At 42.1% G+C, this 14,630-nt stretch overlaps 1 protein-coding gene across 4 annotated transcripts in view; it reads right to left on the bottom strand.

Moving 5' to 3' along the window:
- The window catches only part of Tcaim (T cell activation inhibitor, mitochondrial), a 29,842-nt gene extending 15,859 nt beyond the window's left edge, over positions 1–13,983 (bottom strand). Inside the window, exons 1-5 of one of the 4 annotated variants that reach the window (XM_021207459.1) lie at positions 13,843–13,983; positions 10,695–10,764; positions 7,259–7,394; positions 5,970–6,126; positions 460–712 (exon numbers count right to left, since the gene is read on the bottom strand). In XM_021207459.1, coding sequence (XP_021063118.1) covers positions 460–712; positions 5,970–6,126; positions 7,259–7,394; positions 10,695–10,753 — 605 coding nt within the window. In that variant the 5' untranslated portion in view covers positions 10,754–10,764; positions 13,843–13,983. Of the gene's footprint in view, positions 1–459; positions 713–5,969; positions 6,127–7,258; positions 7,395–10,694; positions 10,790–13,734 lie in introns of all 4 variants that reach the window. The other 3 variants (XM_029543606.1, XM_029543608.1, XM_029543607.1) reach the window with 3 other exon arrangements.
- Positions 13,984–14,630: the final 647 nt, after the last annotated feature.

Genomic DNA, 14,630 nt, shown 5'->3' with positions numbered 1-14,630 from the left:
AAAAAAAAAAAAAAAAATTCTTTTGCAATTATTCAAGATGATATTTTATTAAGCTCTCTGTTTATTTTAAGTCAGGGATTCATTATGTATCTCAGGCTGTCTTGCCTTCATCTGTTCATCCTTGTAACTACTTCCTAACTACTTTCCAAAGGCTGGGATTGTGGTCATGTGCTACTCTACACCTGGCGTGTACTTTTGTAAGTATGGATTATTAAACTTAAGTACCTCTGAACTCTCCACATAGACTGCAAATGTACAATGGGTAAAGAGCTGATTTTAAAAACTTAATCTTATGAATGTATCTAGCATTAAATAACAAAAAATGGAAGTGTTTCTTCAACTTTAAGAAACATGAAATATATTTCCTCAAATATATTACTAAAACTTCTTTCCTGCAAACCCAGTACTACATTTAAACAGAAACTAACTGAGGCTATTTAAATAAACCCTTTTACTTACCTTAGGGTTGTTTCTACTCTTGAGACGTGTGTGAGGTCTTCGTCAGGGTCCTTGAACCCAGTAAAGGAATAATAGGACCTATGCCATTTGATGGGTCTGTCAGGCATCCCTGTAGCTTCCTTGAGAGGCTGGGAATGCACATTAGTGTTCAAGCTTTGGACATGTTCAACAGGCAAACTGCAGGAGTTGAGAATATACAATACTGTGCTTAGCAGATCGCTGCTGTGCAAAGTAAATCTGACTGCTCGGAATCCTAGAGAATATAATTCCCCCAGACAATTAATACAGATGATTACTTGTTTTAGCTTAGAATCGTTTTCATGAAACAATTATAAAATTAAAATCTTTAAAAACATTTCATTATCCATTAAAATCTCCCCATTGTAAATCATCAAATGAAAAAAACACTTCCTCTTTCAAACTCTACAGCAGAATTTTCATTTCCATGGATTTCTTTCTAGTTTGACACCAGGAAGTAGGTGCCATCCCAGCCAAGAAGGGGATGGAGACTATTTTCAGTTCTGCCTGTAATGAATCTTGTCACTAAAGGGGAGGGTTTCCCACATTCATCACAAAGATTCTAGCAGAGAGCAGGGAACTGGGGACACCTGCACTGGCAGGGCATGCTAGGGGAGGCCCAGGCTATCTACCTAGTGTTGGTGAGCACAGCTCATCTTTAAAAAATGTTTTAGATGTATTGTTTGTGTGTGTGTGTGTGTGTGTGTGTGTGTGTGTGTGTGTGTGTGTGTATGCACCACATATATGCCAGGTGTCCAGAGAGGCCAGAAGAGGGTGTAATATCCCCTTGGAGGGCTGGTGAGATGGCTCAGTGGGTAAGAGCATCCAACTGCTCTTCCGAAGGTCCGGAGTTCAAATCCCAGCAACCACATGGTGGCTCATAACCATCTGTAACAAGATCTGACACCCTCTTCTGGAGTGTCTAAAGACAGCTACAGTGTACTTACATATAATAAATAAATAAATAAATCTTTAAAAAAAAAAGATCCCCTTGGAACTGGAGTTGCATATGGTTGTGAATTGCCATATAGGTTCTTGGAATTGAACCCAGGTCCTCTGGAAGAGCAGCTAGTGTTCTTAACCACTGAACCTCAGTCCAGGCCCAACACTCAAAATTTAAAAGAAGCTTGAAAATTACACAAGGGAGCAGGAAATATAGTGCAGTGGCAGAGTTCTTGCCTAGAATGCACGAAGCCTTAGGTTTGATTCACAGCTTTGACAAAAAATTAAATTCTGTTAAGTATTATTAGTTATAATTTAGACAAGTTCTCACTATGCAACCCTGTTTGGTCTCAAACTCACATATATCTGCTGGCCTCTGCCTTCAGAGTGATAGGATTAAATTTTGCCATCATTTTGGGCTACAAAAACTTTATAAGCACAATTTCATTGTAAAGTTTTACACACATACACATGAGTAAAAGTCTGTTAACAGGCATATAATAGCATACTTTACTAGATATAACCACTGTTAACTGTTGGTACACAGTCTTCCAACAACATATATTAATCATGTAGCTAACCACACAATGTGGATATTAATTTAATAATAATTAAATTAATTAATTAAAACCAAGCTGAGTATGGTGGTGTAGGCCTGTAGCTCCAGCTCTCTTGTGCGGGGGAGGCAGACAAATGGGACTTTAAGATTATTCTTGGCAATACGGTGAGTTTGAGGCCAGTTCTGGCTAAGATTTTTTTTTTCTTAACACAACAACCACCTCTTAAACCCATCATCACCACCACCATAAGAAACACTTAAATAAAACTTAAAATCTATTCCTTGATCACATGAGCAACCTTTCAAGTACTCAGAGTCACAAGGCTAGTACTTGCTATACTTGACGGCTCATCTGTGGAATATTTACAAGCTCCCTCGTACAAGCTATCCCCCTTAGTGCTGGTCTAAACCTTTTCTATATTCTTCTTTGAACTGTATTATGACATACATGCTAATGTTATCATGTTTATACACATGTATATTTATAAACACACACTCATTTTAAATTGTTCCTTTTAGTAATGATGGTATCACTATGGATTTATTATTTTGAACCTTTTGCCACCTAACTTGGTGGACTAGCCTGACTTCTTGTTACAGGGTTAAAATACGTTCATTCTTGTTTTCTATAAAACTTAGGTTTGACTATGTCTTGATATATTTTTCTGAATTTGATTTGTTCCACACCCCATACACTGACTATACACTGACCTTCACCCTGATAGGTTGTTCTGCCAAATAATTTTTAGATGTTCAGCCAATTCCCTACATAACCACAAATCCTCCACCCCCTAGAAAGCACTAGCCTTGTAGTTTGGGGGCTATAAAAACCCCACTGCCTCCGTTGTTCAGTGCTATTTTCTCAAGCCCTGTTTTAGGGAGATAGCCCTGTTGGACACAAAACAGAGCTTGGGCTGGTGTTTTACTCCCATTCGGAAGGATCAACACCTTCAACATCTATATGTAGAAATGAGCCTATTCTTCTCAGCAGCTACATGCTAGTCATTTTAACAACACAACACACTTATCATTTCCAACAGTGACGGGGTTGAAGGTAATCTCCAGCATTCTACATGAGATCAAGATATGCTTTGCTTGCCTGCCTTCCTCCCTCCCTTTCTGGTTGTATGTGTTGGTGTGTGCATCTTTATGTCTGTGTATAGGCATGTTTGTGAAGGTCAATGGCAACCTCCCTTAGGTGAAGCTGTGACTTCTGGGCTCCAGGGATCCTCCTGTTACAACCTGCTCTTCCCCCAGTGCTGGGATTACACAGCATGGTGTCACAGTTGGCTTTTTGATGTAGGTGCTGGAATCTGAGGTCAGGTCTTTATTCTTATATGGTAAGTACCTTGCTGACTGAACTCTCTCCTCAACCCTCCTGACATGTGTACTCTCAGAGCCAGAGATTAACTCCTTTTTGCATATATACTATGCTTGACAAACATACACAATACAGAACATGTAAAATTCAGACATTTTTCTTAATGGGACTATTGGCAGGAGAAAAGAAAAATTCAAGCTTTTTCCCTTGACATTCAGGAAGGAGGAGCTCAAACGTAAAATAGCTAATTTAACAGCTTCACAGGGACACACCCAGCCCCCAGGAGGCAGAAACTGGGGGAACTCTCTGTGACAGTCATTTAACACCTTCACAGGGACACACCCAGCCCCCAGGAGGCAAAAACTGGGGGACTCTCTGTGACAGAGTCATCTTGGTCTGCATAAGCTCTGACTTTAAAAAGCAGAGTTGGTGTGATAGATGGTTCTGCACTTGCTCTTACAGAGAATCTGGATTTGATTCCAGCACCCACATGGTGGCTTACAACAATCTGCAGTTTCAGTTCCAGGGGATCTGATGTCCTTCTGACCTTGGGCGCCAAGCATGACTATGATATTCAGACATACAAACAGGCAAAATGCTCAACTGAAAAATGGTTACATCTAGCTGGGCATAGTGGCACATTCCTCTAATCTCAGCACTCAGGAGGGAGAGGCAGGTGGATCTCTTGAATCTGAGGCTAGCCTGGTCTACAAAGTGAATTCCAGGAGAGCCAAGGCTGTTACACACAGAAACCTTGTCTTGAAAAACAAAAACATAAAAGATTAAAACTAATAAAAAAATTTAAACTAAGTCAAGGAATAAGCTGTACTTTCCATATTAGTTTATCAATTCATTGAATATTGACTCTATCACATAGACTGTTACCCAGTAAGACAGATCTTTAGTTCCTTAAGATTCCTTTTGAGAATAGCAGTTTTGCTGTTCGGGGTGAGATTATTACAAGGTACGCTGTAGATGTTTCTGTGGGGCCACTCATGCATAAAGCACTGGCTAATTAATGTGAGACCCATGGTTCAATCCCCAGAATTAAAAAGAAAGTCTGAATTTACATAGCCACATCAGAGCATGAAGAAAGTTTTCTTTCTTTTTTCTTTTCCTCTTTCTTTTTGAGACAAGGTTTCACTATGTAGCTCTGATCTGTAACTTACTCTGTAGCCCAGGCTGGCCTTAAACTCACCAGATCCTTCTGCAGCTGCCTCCACCACACCTGGCCTGCAGAAGCACTCTCACCATGTGCAGATAAGATCAATGTAAAGGGTCACCAGCAGACAGAGCAGCACCGGATCATTTCAGATTGCTCTTTTATTGTTTTCTTCTTTCTTTCTTTCTTTCTTTTTTCTTTTTGGTTTTTTCCAGACAGGGTTTCTCTGTATAGCCCTGGCTGTCCTGGAATTCACTTTGTAAACCAGGCTGGCCTCGAACTCAGAAATCTGTCTGCCTCTGCCTCCCAAGTGCTGGGATTAAAGATGTGTGCCACCACTGCCAGGCTTGCTCTTTTATTGTTATCTGAGTAACAGTCCATTTTGTAAGGGAAATATCTGATTTCCTCTGCTATATAAAAATGCTTTATGCATTAATACTATCCTTTTAAAAATCACGTTTCCTTTCATTTTTAACTTAATTTCTGCCTTCACCTGTTCTTGCTAATGAATAGTTTTCAGTTAACTATTAGCTGGCAGTGGAGGACTTCTGGACCTTGCTCAGTCAAGGCTGGCTACAACTATTTGTTTAAGCATTAATTCAGAGCAATTTTTATTGAACCCTATCTTGTTTTAATGCTTACTCTGATAATAAAGTTCATTTCCATTTGGACCACCAAAAGAACCCAGAACTGGAAAAATGACTTAGGTCTTTAAGAATGCAATGTATTGTCATGAAAACAAACAAACAAAAAAATGCCCTAACAAAGCAATAAAGAGAAGATATGAAAGCTGAGAGTGCTCGTCAGGAAAAGGTTGTCTGGAAATGGGAGGGGTAGCAAGGAATATTAGGGGTTTCCAATGACCACAATATCATCTATGTATGAAATTGACAAAGAATAGAAACATTAATCTCGTAGTAATGTCAAATTGTTAATGAAAAAGAACAATTTAATTTTATAACTGTTAGGTCCAAAGTGGTCTAATGGCAGAAATGGCAGTGCTGGTGACAATGTCCCAAAGAGAAGGGCTCTCTCCAGGTAAACAGAAGTCTAAACTTGCTATTCTCAGGCATCTAGTTCCCAGGCTATCTGAACAGTGTGCATCAGCTCAGACCCCACCCTGCTGGCTGACTGACTGAGGCGCTCTTGCTCTTCCATCACCTGGCTTCTCTTTGGGCTATACACCATCATGGATGGATTGGAACTTACTATGTAGACCAGGCTGGCCTCAAACTCACAGAGATGTTCCTTCTCTGTCTCCCTAGTGCCGGGGTTAAAGGCATGCACCACAACCAACACTTGGCTGGAATACTTTGGGAAACAATTGTTTAAACATACAAAAATGACTTGCTTAGAGACATCCAGTTAGGAACAGAATCTAATTCTAGAAAAACAATGATAGTTATCAATAATCAAGGCTCAAATCCCAAGGTATTCTGGCAATGTCAGAATTAATGAACACATTTCACATGAAGCAATCAGGGACACAACAGAAATAAACAACGTACCGGTAGCACTGATAGGCTCCTGGCCTTCAGAGGAATTCTGGGCTGCTTTTTCTCTTATATAAAATGTAAGCTGAGTTGGTTTTAGAGATTTGAAGCCTGGTTTCTGGAGATTTTCTAAATAGACACTTAATCTCTTAAGAGAATTTTCATTGACTTCCTAGAAAAAAAAGGGGGGGCATTTACATGTGAGTAAAGAAAGAAGAAACTATTATGTGGTCTTTATATATATTGAAGATATTAAGTAAATTACTGTTAAAAATGCTGAGGGAACCTAGCCTGGTGGTACTTAGCAGAGGGCAAGGTTTGGGTGAGCCAGAGCTTCGTGGGTAGTGGCCAGACGAGTGAGAAGCCTTTATGGGCCTGCATTTCACTGATGATAGAGGGCAAACAATAGACCTAGTAAATAAAGAAACAGGCACCTCAGAATGAAAACATTTAGGGAGGGAAGACACATGAACAGCCCAGAGACGCTGGATGAGTGAGTCCCCAGGACCACACTCAGGTTCAGTGGCCGGCTGGGATTCATACAACCCGGAAAAGCTGTTATATTCAGTCAAGTTTTACTACAGTAGAAGGGTAGCTGGCAGTGGGCAGCTGGACAGGGCAGAGAGCGAGCTTGCTCTTAGTTGCTCCACAGTGTAGACTACAGCCATGCTGAAGGTGTGCTGCACACCACTAACAGGCAGGAGTGTTCACTCGAGCCTGGTGTTCGGGGTTTATTATTACAGGTTAAATCAGGGATCAGTGTTAATACAAAAACCAAGGGACCAATGAGATAGCACTTAGCTCTATAATATTATCTGATATTAAAAATATTGATGGTTCTGAGTTTGCCTCAGGACTCTTGCCAGTTTGCATCCCTTGAGCACAAAACAGGTAGCACAAGTTCAGTAACACAAAGCACGCAGGGAAGTCTCCAGGCACTGACAATCTGCCCAGGGCATCCTTACAAGAAAGACTCCATCGGGTGAAGAGAGGCGTCTTCCTCTCAAGCCTTATTTTACTCCAAAAACTACTGCAGAAACATGATTATTACTCTTCAACTTATGTGGCAACTTTATTGCTTATATAAATAATGACAGCTTTGAATAAACAATGGTTTCTACTGCTCTATTACAAATGTTCACTAAATTTACTAATTGGAAACTTTATTATTTTTCAAGTTAGTACTGCTTCTATGTCAACCATTATGAGAGAATAATCCAAATTTACAGGACTTTCCGCATTATATTGACTCAAAGGTAAATCAACTAGACATATAGACAATAAGTTAAAAAATAAGTGTTTACCCTTTCCCTGGGGTGCTGTCCAAAGAAATCAGGATGAACTGCAAAGTAGAAAGGCCTCAAGGCATTGATGGCTTCTGCCCCTGATAAAGCTCGAGAGTAGTGAAGCCAATGAGGGAGGACCTTCCTCAGGCTGAACCTATCAGAGACACAGGGATTACTCTCTGTGACATACATACTTCCACCATACATCACCATGTAGGGGTGCAGCCAACCTAAACGTACCATGCAGGGGAAAACCAGAGAACAAGGTAGAAACTGATTTGCTGCAATCTGTCAGGTTTTTAAACAGTGGTTCTAAGCCCTTTACTGCAGCATGAGCAATAGTAGTAAGAAAGAGCAGAACTTCCCTCCATGGCTCTCCAGGAGCTGGCTTCACCGCAGATGACACTTTTCTCCATGAAGTTCTGTTTTGTTTTCCTTAATTTACATCAGTGTACTTTTTCCAGTGCAGTGGGGGAATGCCCTGAGAACCTCAGCACCAAGAGGAAGATGTTCTTCAGTTTCCTCATTACCAGAGTGATAACGGAATTCTAATCAGACAACTTGACATTCCCATTCTTAAGTCGTGTCTCAAACTGTCTGGAATGTTCTTAAAGTACTGTTTAATTTTTTTAATGAAAATAATACTACAGTATTTTAGTCCAAAGGAAATGACTTATGATTCTTGGGGAGCAATTCCACAACGCCTATCTTTGAATACTGCAATTTACATTTCCATTCTGATTATTCTAAATAGAAGTGTCTAAGTGTTGGGCATGCTTTGCAACCTATCAGGCATGTTTTATACTGTTAAAATGATAGAGATTGGGCTGGAGAGATGGCTCAGCAGTTAAGAGCACCAACTGCTCTTCTGAAGGTTCTGAGTTCATATCCCAGCAACCACATGGTGGCTCACAACCATCCGTAATGAGATCTGACTCCCTCTTCTGGTGCGTCTGAAGACAGGTACAGTGTACTTATATATAATAAATAAATCTTTAAAAAAAGATAGAGATTATTGAACTAACTTGAAGATTTCTAGACTGTTATTTTTCTTTATGTGTATTTGTGTGACTGAATGCCAAATATGCACAGGTGTCTGGGGACCAGAAGAGTTCACTGGACGCACATGAGCAATTATGAGTGGCCTGATATGGATGCTGGGAACTGAACTCAGATTCTCTGCAAGAGCAGTATGCGCTTTTAACCTCTGAGCCATCCCTCCAGTCTACAGAAGATTTAATAGTATGGAAAACACCAGCGTATTTTCAGGATACCTTCTGTTTTATTTTGCATGTATCTGAGTCTTTTATAAAATAAGTGTACTGATGGTCCAGTAAAGGAGTTTGAATAATAAGAAAGGTAATGGGATTGCTCAGTTGGTTAAGTGCTATGTAAGTATGAAAACCCGAGTCTGATACCAGCCAGTAATACACAGTGAGAACCTGTCTCAGACAGACAGATGGACAGCAAGGAAGATAGTTTAGCTCTTACTCTTCTCCTCTCCTTAACTTATCCCTAGGTGGCTCAAACTTGAGATCTTCCTGATTTGACCTCTAAAGGCACTGGGATCCCCCACCTTCACACTGCTATTTTTGATTCTGTGGCATAACGTCCTTTCTCAGTGCTGCCAAAGCACAAAACCCAAATGAGGTCACACCACTTACACCTGTCCAAAAGTTAGCCTAGCAGCTTCTCTTTATACTATCTCCTGACATCAGTCCTGTCTATTTTCTCTGCTACTAGACTGTCATCGCTGACACAGCTTGCACAGCCCCCTCACTAGCCTGCTTGTTTGTCTTTTTCCAAACAATGCTATTTGCTGTTTGTTTTTTCTTTTTAAAACTTAAAAACAACAACAACAACAACTACAACTTTTTACTGACTCTTTGGGAGTTGCACATCACGCACCCCAATCCCACTCATCTCCCCGACCCCTCATATCTGCCCTCTGCCCTTGCAACTTGCTCCCCAAAGAAAATAAGATAGACTTAAAAAAAAAATCTCATTGTGGAAGCTGCAATGTGCCACACACTATATACCCTTTTGTCAACATAGCTTTACTTACAAATGTTCACTGCAATGAGTCATTGGTCTGTTTCAAGGCCTCTGGCTTCTGCTAACTATCTATAATGAATCATCACTGGGATGCTTCTTGGATATCCCATTTTTGCTCTGTGTCTTAGAGATTCTGTAACTTTGGCTCTACAGGACAGGCTCTTTCATATGCTCTAGCAGATCATGGATCGGGTAGATGTTGGGGTGGACCAACGAAAAGCCATGGACCTGGGTTTGAGAGGTAGCTGAGTTGGTTGTCCAGGAGCTCACTGGCTGCCACACCACCAGGGTGAGCTCTCCATGACTGCTCTGGCTAGCTCACCCAATGCTGCATCAGGCAAGGGAGGGCCCCTTCTGCACCTTAGCCACCAGGGCCAGCTCTACTGTGCTGCCCAGATGGGGTACAGGGCCCACTCTCCTGAATGCTGCAGGTAGTGAGGAGCAGGGCCAGCACTCCCACTCTCATGACCTCAGGGCTAGCTCATCCACCTGCTGCAGACAGACAGAGAGGATGGAGAGGCTACCCCAGTGCAGATGAATGATGGGACCAGCTGTCCCTTGCTTGCCTGACCTCACCCCCCACAAGGTCATCTCTACTGTGATGCCCAGGTGGGGTGCAGAGCCAGGATGGGGTGGGAGTGGGGCAATTATATTTCTTATACAAATAATTTTAATATCATCCACAGTTTCTATAAGGCAAGACCCATTTTTGAGTCTTTAATCAATTCTTTTAACTTGCTCTCAAATACTTCTTATAAAAACTTGAAGTCCAGTGTGGTGGCAGAAGTCTGTAACTCCAGTGGGGTGGAGAGGGAAGGATCAGGAATTCAAGACTAGCCATGGCTACATAATATGAGACTTTGTCTCATCTCTTCTAGAGAACCCTTAGCCAAGCTCCAATGATCTTCCTTAGTCTTCACGTTTACATGATTTATAAACCCTCAAACTTCCTCTGTGTCACAAACTTCCACCTATCCAAGTTGTACTTATTTATATGTGCTACATATCTACTGTGTACCAGGAGGAGGAATTTGTATAATTATTTTCTTGTGAACTCTAAAGCATCAAAGTATGTGCTCTGCAGATTGGGAACATAATACCGTTCTGGGAGAGGCTTAATTTATTTTTCCTCTTCATGTTTCATATAGAACCATTCTTTTGGATCTGTTTTCTCCTGCTTTGAATAGAGCCTTAGACCGCTCAGCTACTCCTTAGACCGCTCAGCTACTCCTTAGACCGCTCAGCTACTCCTTAGACAGCTCAGCTACTCTTACTAGTTTTCTTTCTTTCTTTTTGTTCCTGCCATAAAACGATGCAGTTTTGAGATCTGAAAAACAAGTTGAAATTAGCTCAATACACAACAGACCCTCCTCCAAACAGAGTGGACCACAGAGCTTACCTCCTCAAAGGCCTCAGGTGGCAAAACATTTCTGAATAAGCACACCAACTTCCAAGCATCCATTAATTGCCTAATGGACAAAGTGAACAGAAGAACTGTACAAGTGAAAAGTTAAAAAACGTATTACTGTCATGTTACCATCCTCACAGTGAAATGCTTAAGAATTAACCTAATAAAACATTTAAAAACGTTTTACATGTGTGAGGATGTGGTTTGGTTATTTTTCTGTTGCTGTGATAAAAAAACAAAACAAAACCCTGCAACATAAGAAGAGTTTATTTTGGTTCCAGGAGGGGATACAATCCGTGTGTGTGTGTGTGTTTGTGTGTGTGTGTGTGTGTGTGTGTTCCTTCTTCCAACTTCTCCAAGAGTGCTACAAGCTACTTATGACTTTCTTTTGTTCTGAGACTAAAAGCCCATGTAACTGCTTCTATGTTGAAATATATTATTCAGGGAAAACTGAATCTATCTTCCCAGGCTATAGTCAGTCAATATGAACACTTTCTATAATTACTACCTTTGTGGGAAGAGTTTTTTTTGTTTTTTTTTTTTTTTTTTTTACTGTTAGCACCCTTAGCTGTATATGAAAGCCTTTTCTTAAGTTCTAACCTGTCTTCATACTGTTTTAACCTAAAAATTTTTTTCTTCTGCAGTGTAAATCAAGATCTCAGCTTCAACTGAGTAAAATCCTTGAAAGAATTCAGTCTGTCTCTTCAATTGCTGCAGTCAGCCACACAGAGAATAACAGACTCAAAAGATTGGAGACACTACTTTAGAACATGGGCAGGTTCTGGGGAACGCTAGAGATACCAGACTTAACAGCCTATTGCAACTATGTCAGCTGCAGGAGTTCTGTCTGCAGACAGATTCTCATGACAGCTGCCAGCACTCCACAGAATACATTGCCCTTACACTTAGAGAAAACCTCAGGTAGGCTACAGATGGACAAGAGACACTCCTAACTCTCTCATCAGACTCAGAAGGCATTCTGAGTCCTTAATTTACCACTTCACCAGTGCTTCTGTGTTAGGTTCAGGGTAAAGCAATGAGCAATTGTTGTATTCACTAAACTCAGTCTGAGGAAAGGGTAGAGAAGCAGGACACAGACACAAGCAGATAACCATAAAACAAAGCAGTGAATGCAATGATTCAGACTTAGAAAGTAACGGGAGACTTCCTGGGGCTACACCTATAGGGCAGGGAGGGCACCCTGGAGAGCCTCGTCCTAAATAAATGGTCTACTCTGAGGACAGAAGGTAGATATGGAAGGATAAAATTCATTTACAAGTCAGTATAAATGGCAACCTGAACCTACTTAATAGTGGTGTTATTTTCTGTTCCATTCCTCCTTTCCTCAAGGTCTGCAACTCCCTATTTAGCTCAGGCTGGCCTGGAACTTGCTATGTAGATCTAACTGCCTCTGTCCATTATTTTTGACAAGCACAGAAATTATCAAATAGGTCTTCAAGATTGAGCTTTGGCCCCTGGGCACAATCTGTATTTGAAAGTAACTTATTTCAATTAACTTAACTTCACACTAACTTCACTTTAGTTATGGTTTCCTTTTGTAACAACCTTGGAATTTTTTTAGAAAAAAATTCTTCCCTCAAGTAATGATAAAACCACACCTACCTACCTACCTACCTTTCTTTTCTTTCTTTTTGTTTGTTTGTTTGTTTGTTTTTGGAGACAGGATATCACTTTGTAGACTTGGCTGGCATCCAACTCAGAGAGATCTACCTGCTTCTGCCTCTGGAGTACTGGGATTAAAAGCATGGACCCTCACCCAGAGACCAGGATTTTAAAAAAATTGCTTTTAGGCTTTCTACTTAGAGTAGGGTACCAAGTAAACAACAAGAGCAAAATCAGGAGACATATTAGATGTATCAACGGATAACAAGTTCCATTTGTTTGTTTTTAGAGATAGAGTTTCTCTGTGTAACACCCCTAGGTGTCCTGGACCTCATTCTGTAGACCATGCTGGCCTTGAACTCACAGAGATCCAACTGCCTCTGCCTCCCATTGCCTCCCGTTGCTGGGATTCATGGCACTCCACCATCGTCTGGCTGGGTAACAAATTCTTTAGCTTTCCTTTTGTATCTTGCTGGAGAGTTAAATCCTAACTACAAACTCTACAGTTTCAAGAAGGATTCGGGCATTTCTGGTCCAGTCTGACCTATATACAGGCATTGGTGCTACTCCAAGGTCCAATTAAACCCACTGAACCCTAAGATCTGGCACAAGAAAAAGAATTACGGCAAAACTATTCAAAGCTGCTGTTGCCCCTCAAACCATTTTCATCTTATAGGTTAGTGTAGGGCATATCTTCTGGGCCTTCCCATTATGGGGGAGCAGACTTTTCACAGATTACCCACTCTAGCACTGCAATTTCCCTGAGCTTAAAACTCCTTAATCAACACTAAGCCAAGGGATGCCAGGCATCTCCAGCTCCTTTTCAGTAGGCCATCTTTAGACAAATCTAACCAACCAACCAAACAAACAAACTTTGACACCTTTTAAAAACTATTTGAGTTCCACATTAAATCTGGAATCTCCACTTGGTGGTCTCAGCCTGATCCTGTTTCCTTTTACCATTATCCTACAATCTTAAACCCATTCGCACACACATTCCACAGATGTCTTGAATGAATTAGCACACTTCTTAAGCTCTTTAGTGAAGTGCACCACTTCATGGTCTCCCCTCTAAGAGTCTACTTAGCCATAAGTCTGATTACAGGTCTAGAGGTGAACTGATCGGCCTGCAACTTGGGGTGGAGCTCCTCCCAGTGCCCCACCAGCCTTAAGGCTCTCCCAGCAGCAGCCTAAACCCAGCTCTCATCTGACAGCCTCGCATACGCCTCAGCTCGCACAGGCCAAGGGCTGTGTGGCAAGTGTGGAGTCCCTGGACAACTTTCGCTATGCAGGGAGCTCCTGACAGGTCTCGCCTACTGTCTCAGAGGCCTGGGTTTATGGTTGGAGGCCCCGACACTTTGAGCCGGCAGGCCGCAGGACCCATGCTCATTGGCTAAGGCGGACCGACCTTCCTCCAAGAACGCCTGCGCAAGGCCGGCAAGCGGCTCCCAGTCGGGACGTCGGCACTCAGCGGCCTCCCACCCCGCTTCAAAGCCGCACTTGTCCGTGTCCTTACCCCGCTATCTGCGGGTTTCCGAAGGCAGCTTCGGGAGACACAAGCCGGTTCTTCCGGCCGACTAGGTCTGAGGGAGAAAGATGATTGGCAGGCAGGTGGGAGGGCGATAAGCAAAGGTAAAGGAGTAGCCAGAGGCAGGGGGCGGGGTCAATGCGCGCACGCGCAGCCCCTGGTTGGGAGGGGCGGGGCTATGCAGGGCGCTCTGGTGACGCAGTCCTCGCTGAGCAGCCGTTGGTAGTCTTGGTAGACTTCCCAGATGCAGCTGAGTGGGAAAGATCCCGTTTCTCTGGCTTACATTTCCCATTTGACTTTTCCTCAATCTAATTTATTTGAAATAGTTTAATTATTTGGGACAGTGGTTCACGCTGTAACCCACGCTGGCCTTGAACTTGCGGCAATTTTCCTGCTTCAGCCTCCTAAGTGCTGTGATTACAGGCGTGACAACACGACTCGCTACTAGGCCTTTTTACTGCTTTATTGGACGTCTGTATCTGAGCATGGCCTTTTTACTGCTTTATTGGACGTCTGTATCTGAGCATGGCCTTTTTACTGCTTTATTGGACGTCTGTATCTGATCTCCAGACCTACAAATGATGGAATAGAAACTGCTTTTCGCTTTGCTACTCTTGGCTTGGTCAACCAGCAAGAAGCCATCCCACCCCTTCTCTCAGATCTTCATTCTACTGAAGACGACCTGGCGGCGCTAATCGTTGTCCTTTGTCTGCAGGAGCTTGGTTTATAATTGCCCACACGGATTTCACCTGTCTCTGAGGCAGTGTTTGCGCCAC

Source organism: Mus pahari, chromosome 10 (genome assembly GCF_900095145.1).
Source record: "Mus pahari chromosome 10, PAHARI_EIJ_v1.1, whole genome shotgun sequence".
NCBI lineage: Eukaryota > Metazoa > Chordata > Mammalia > Rodentia > Muridae > Mus > Mus pahari.
The sequence above is the reverse complement of the archived record's forward strand: the minus strand, read 5'-3'. Positions and strand labels throughout refer to the sequence as shown.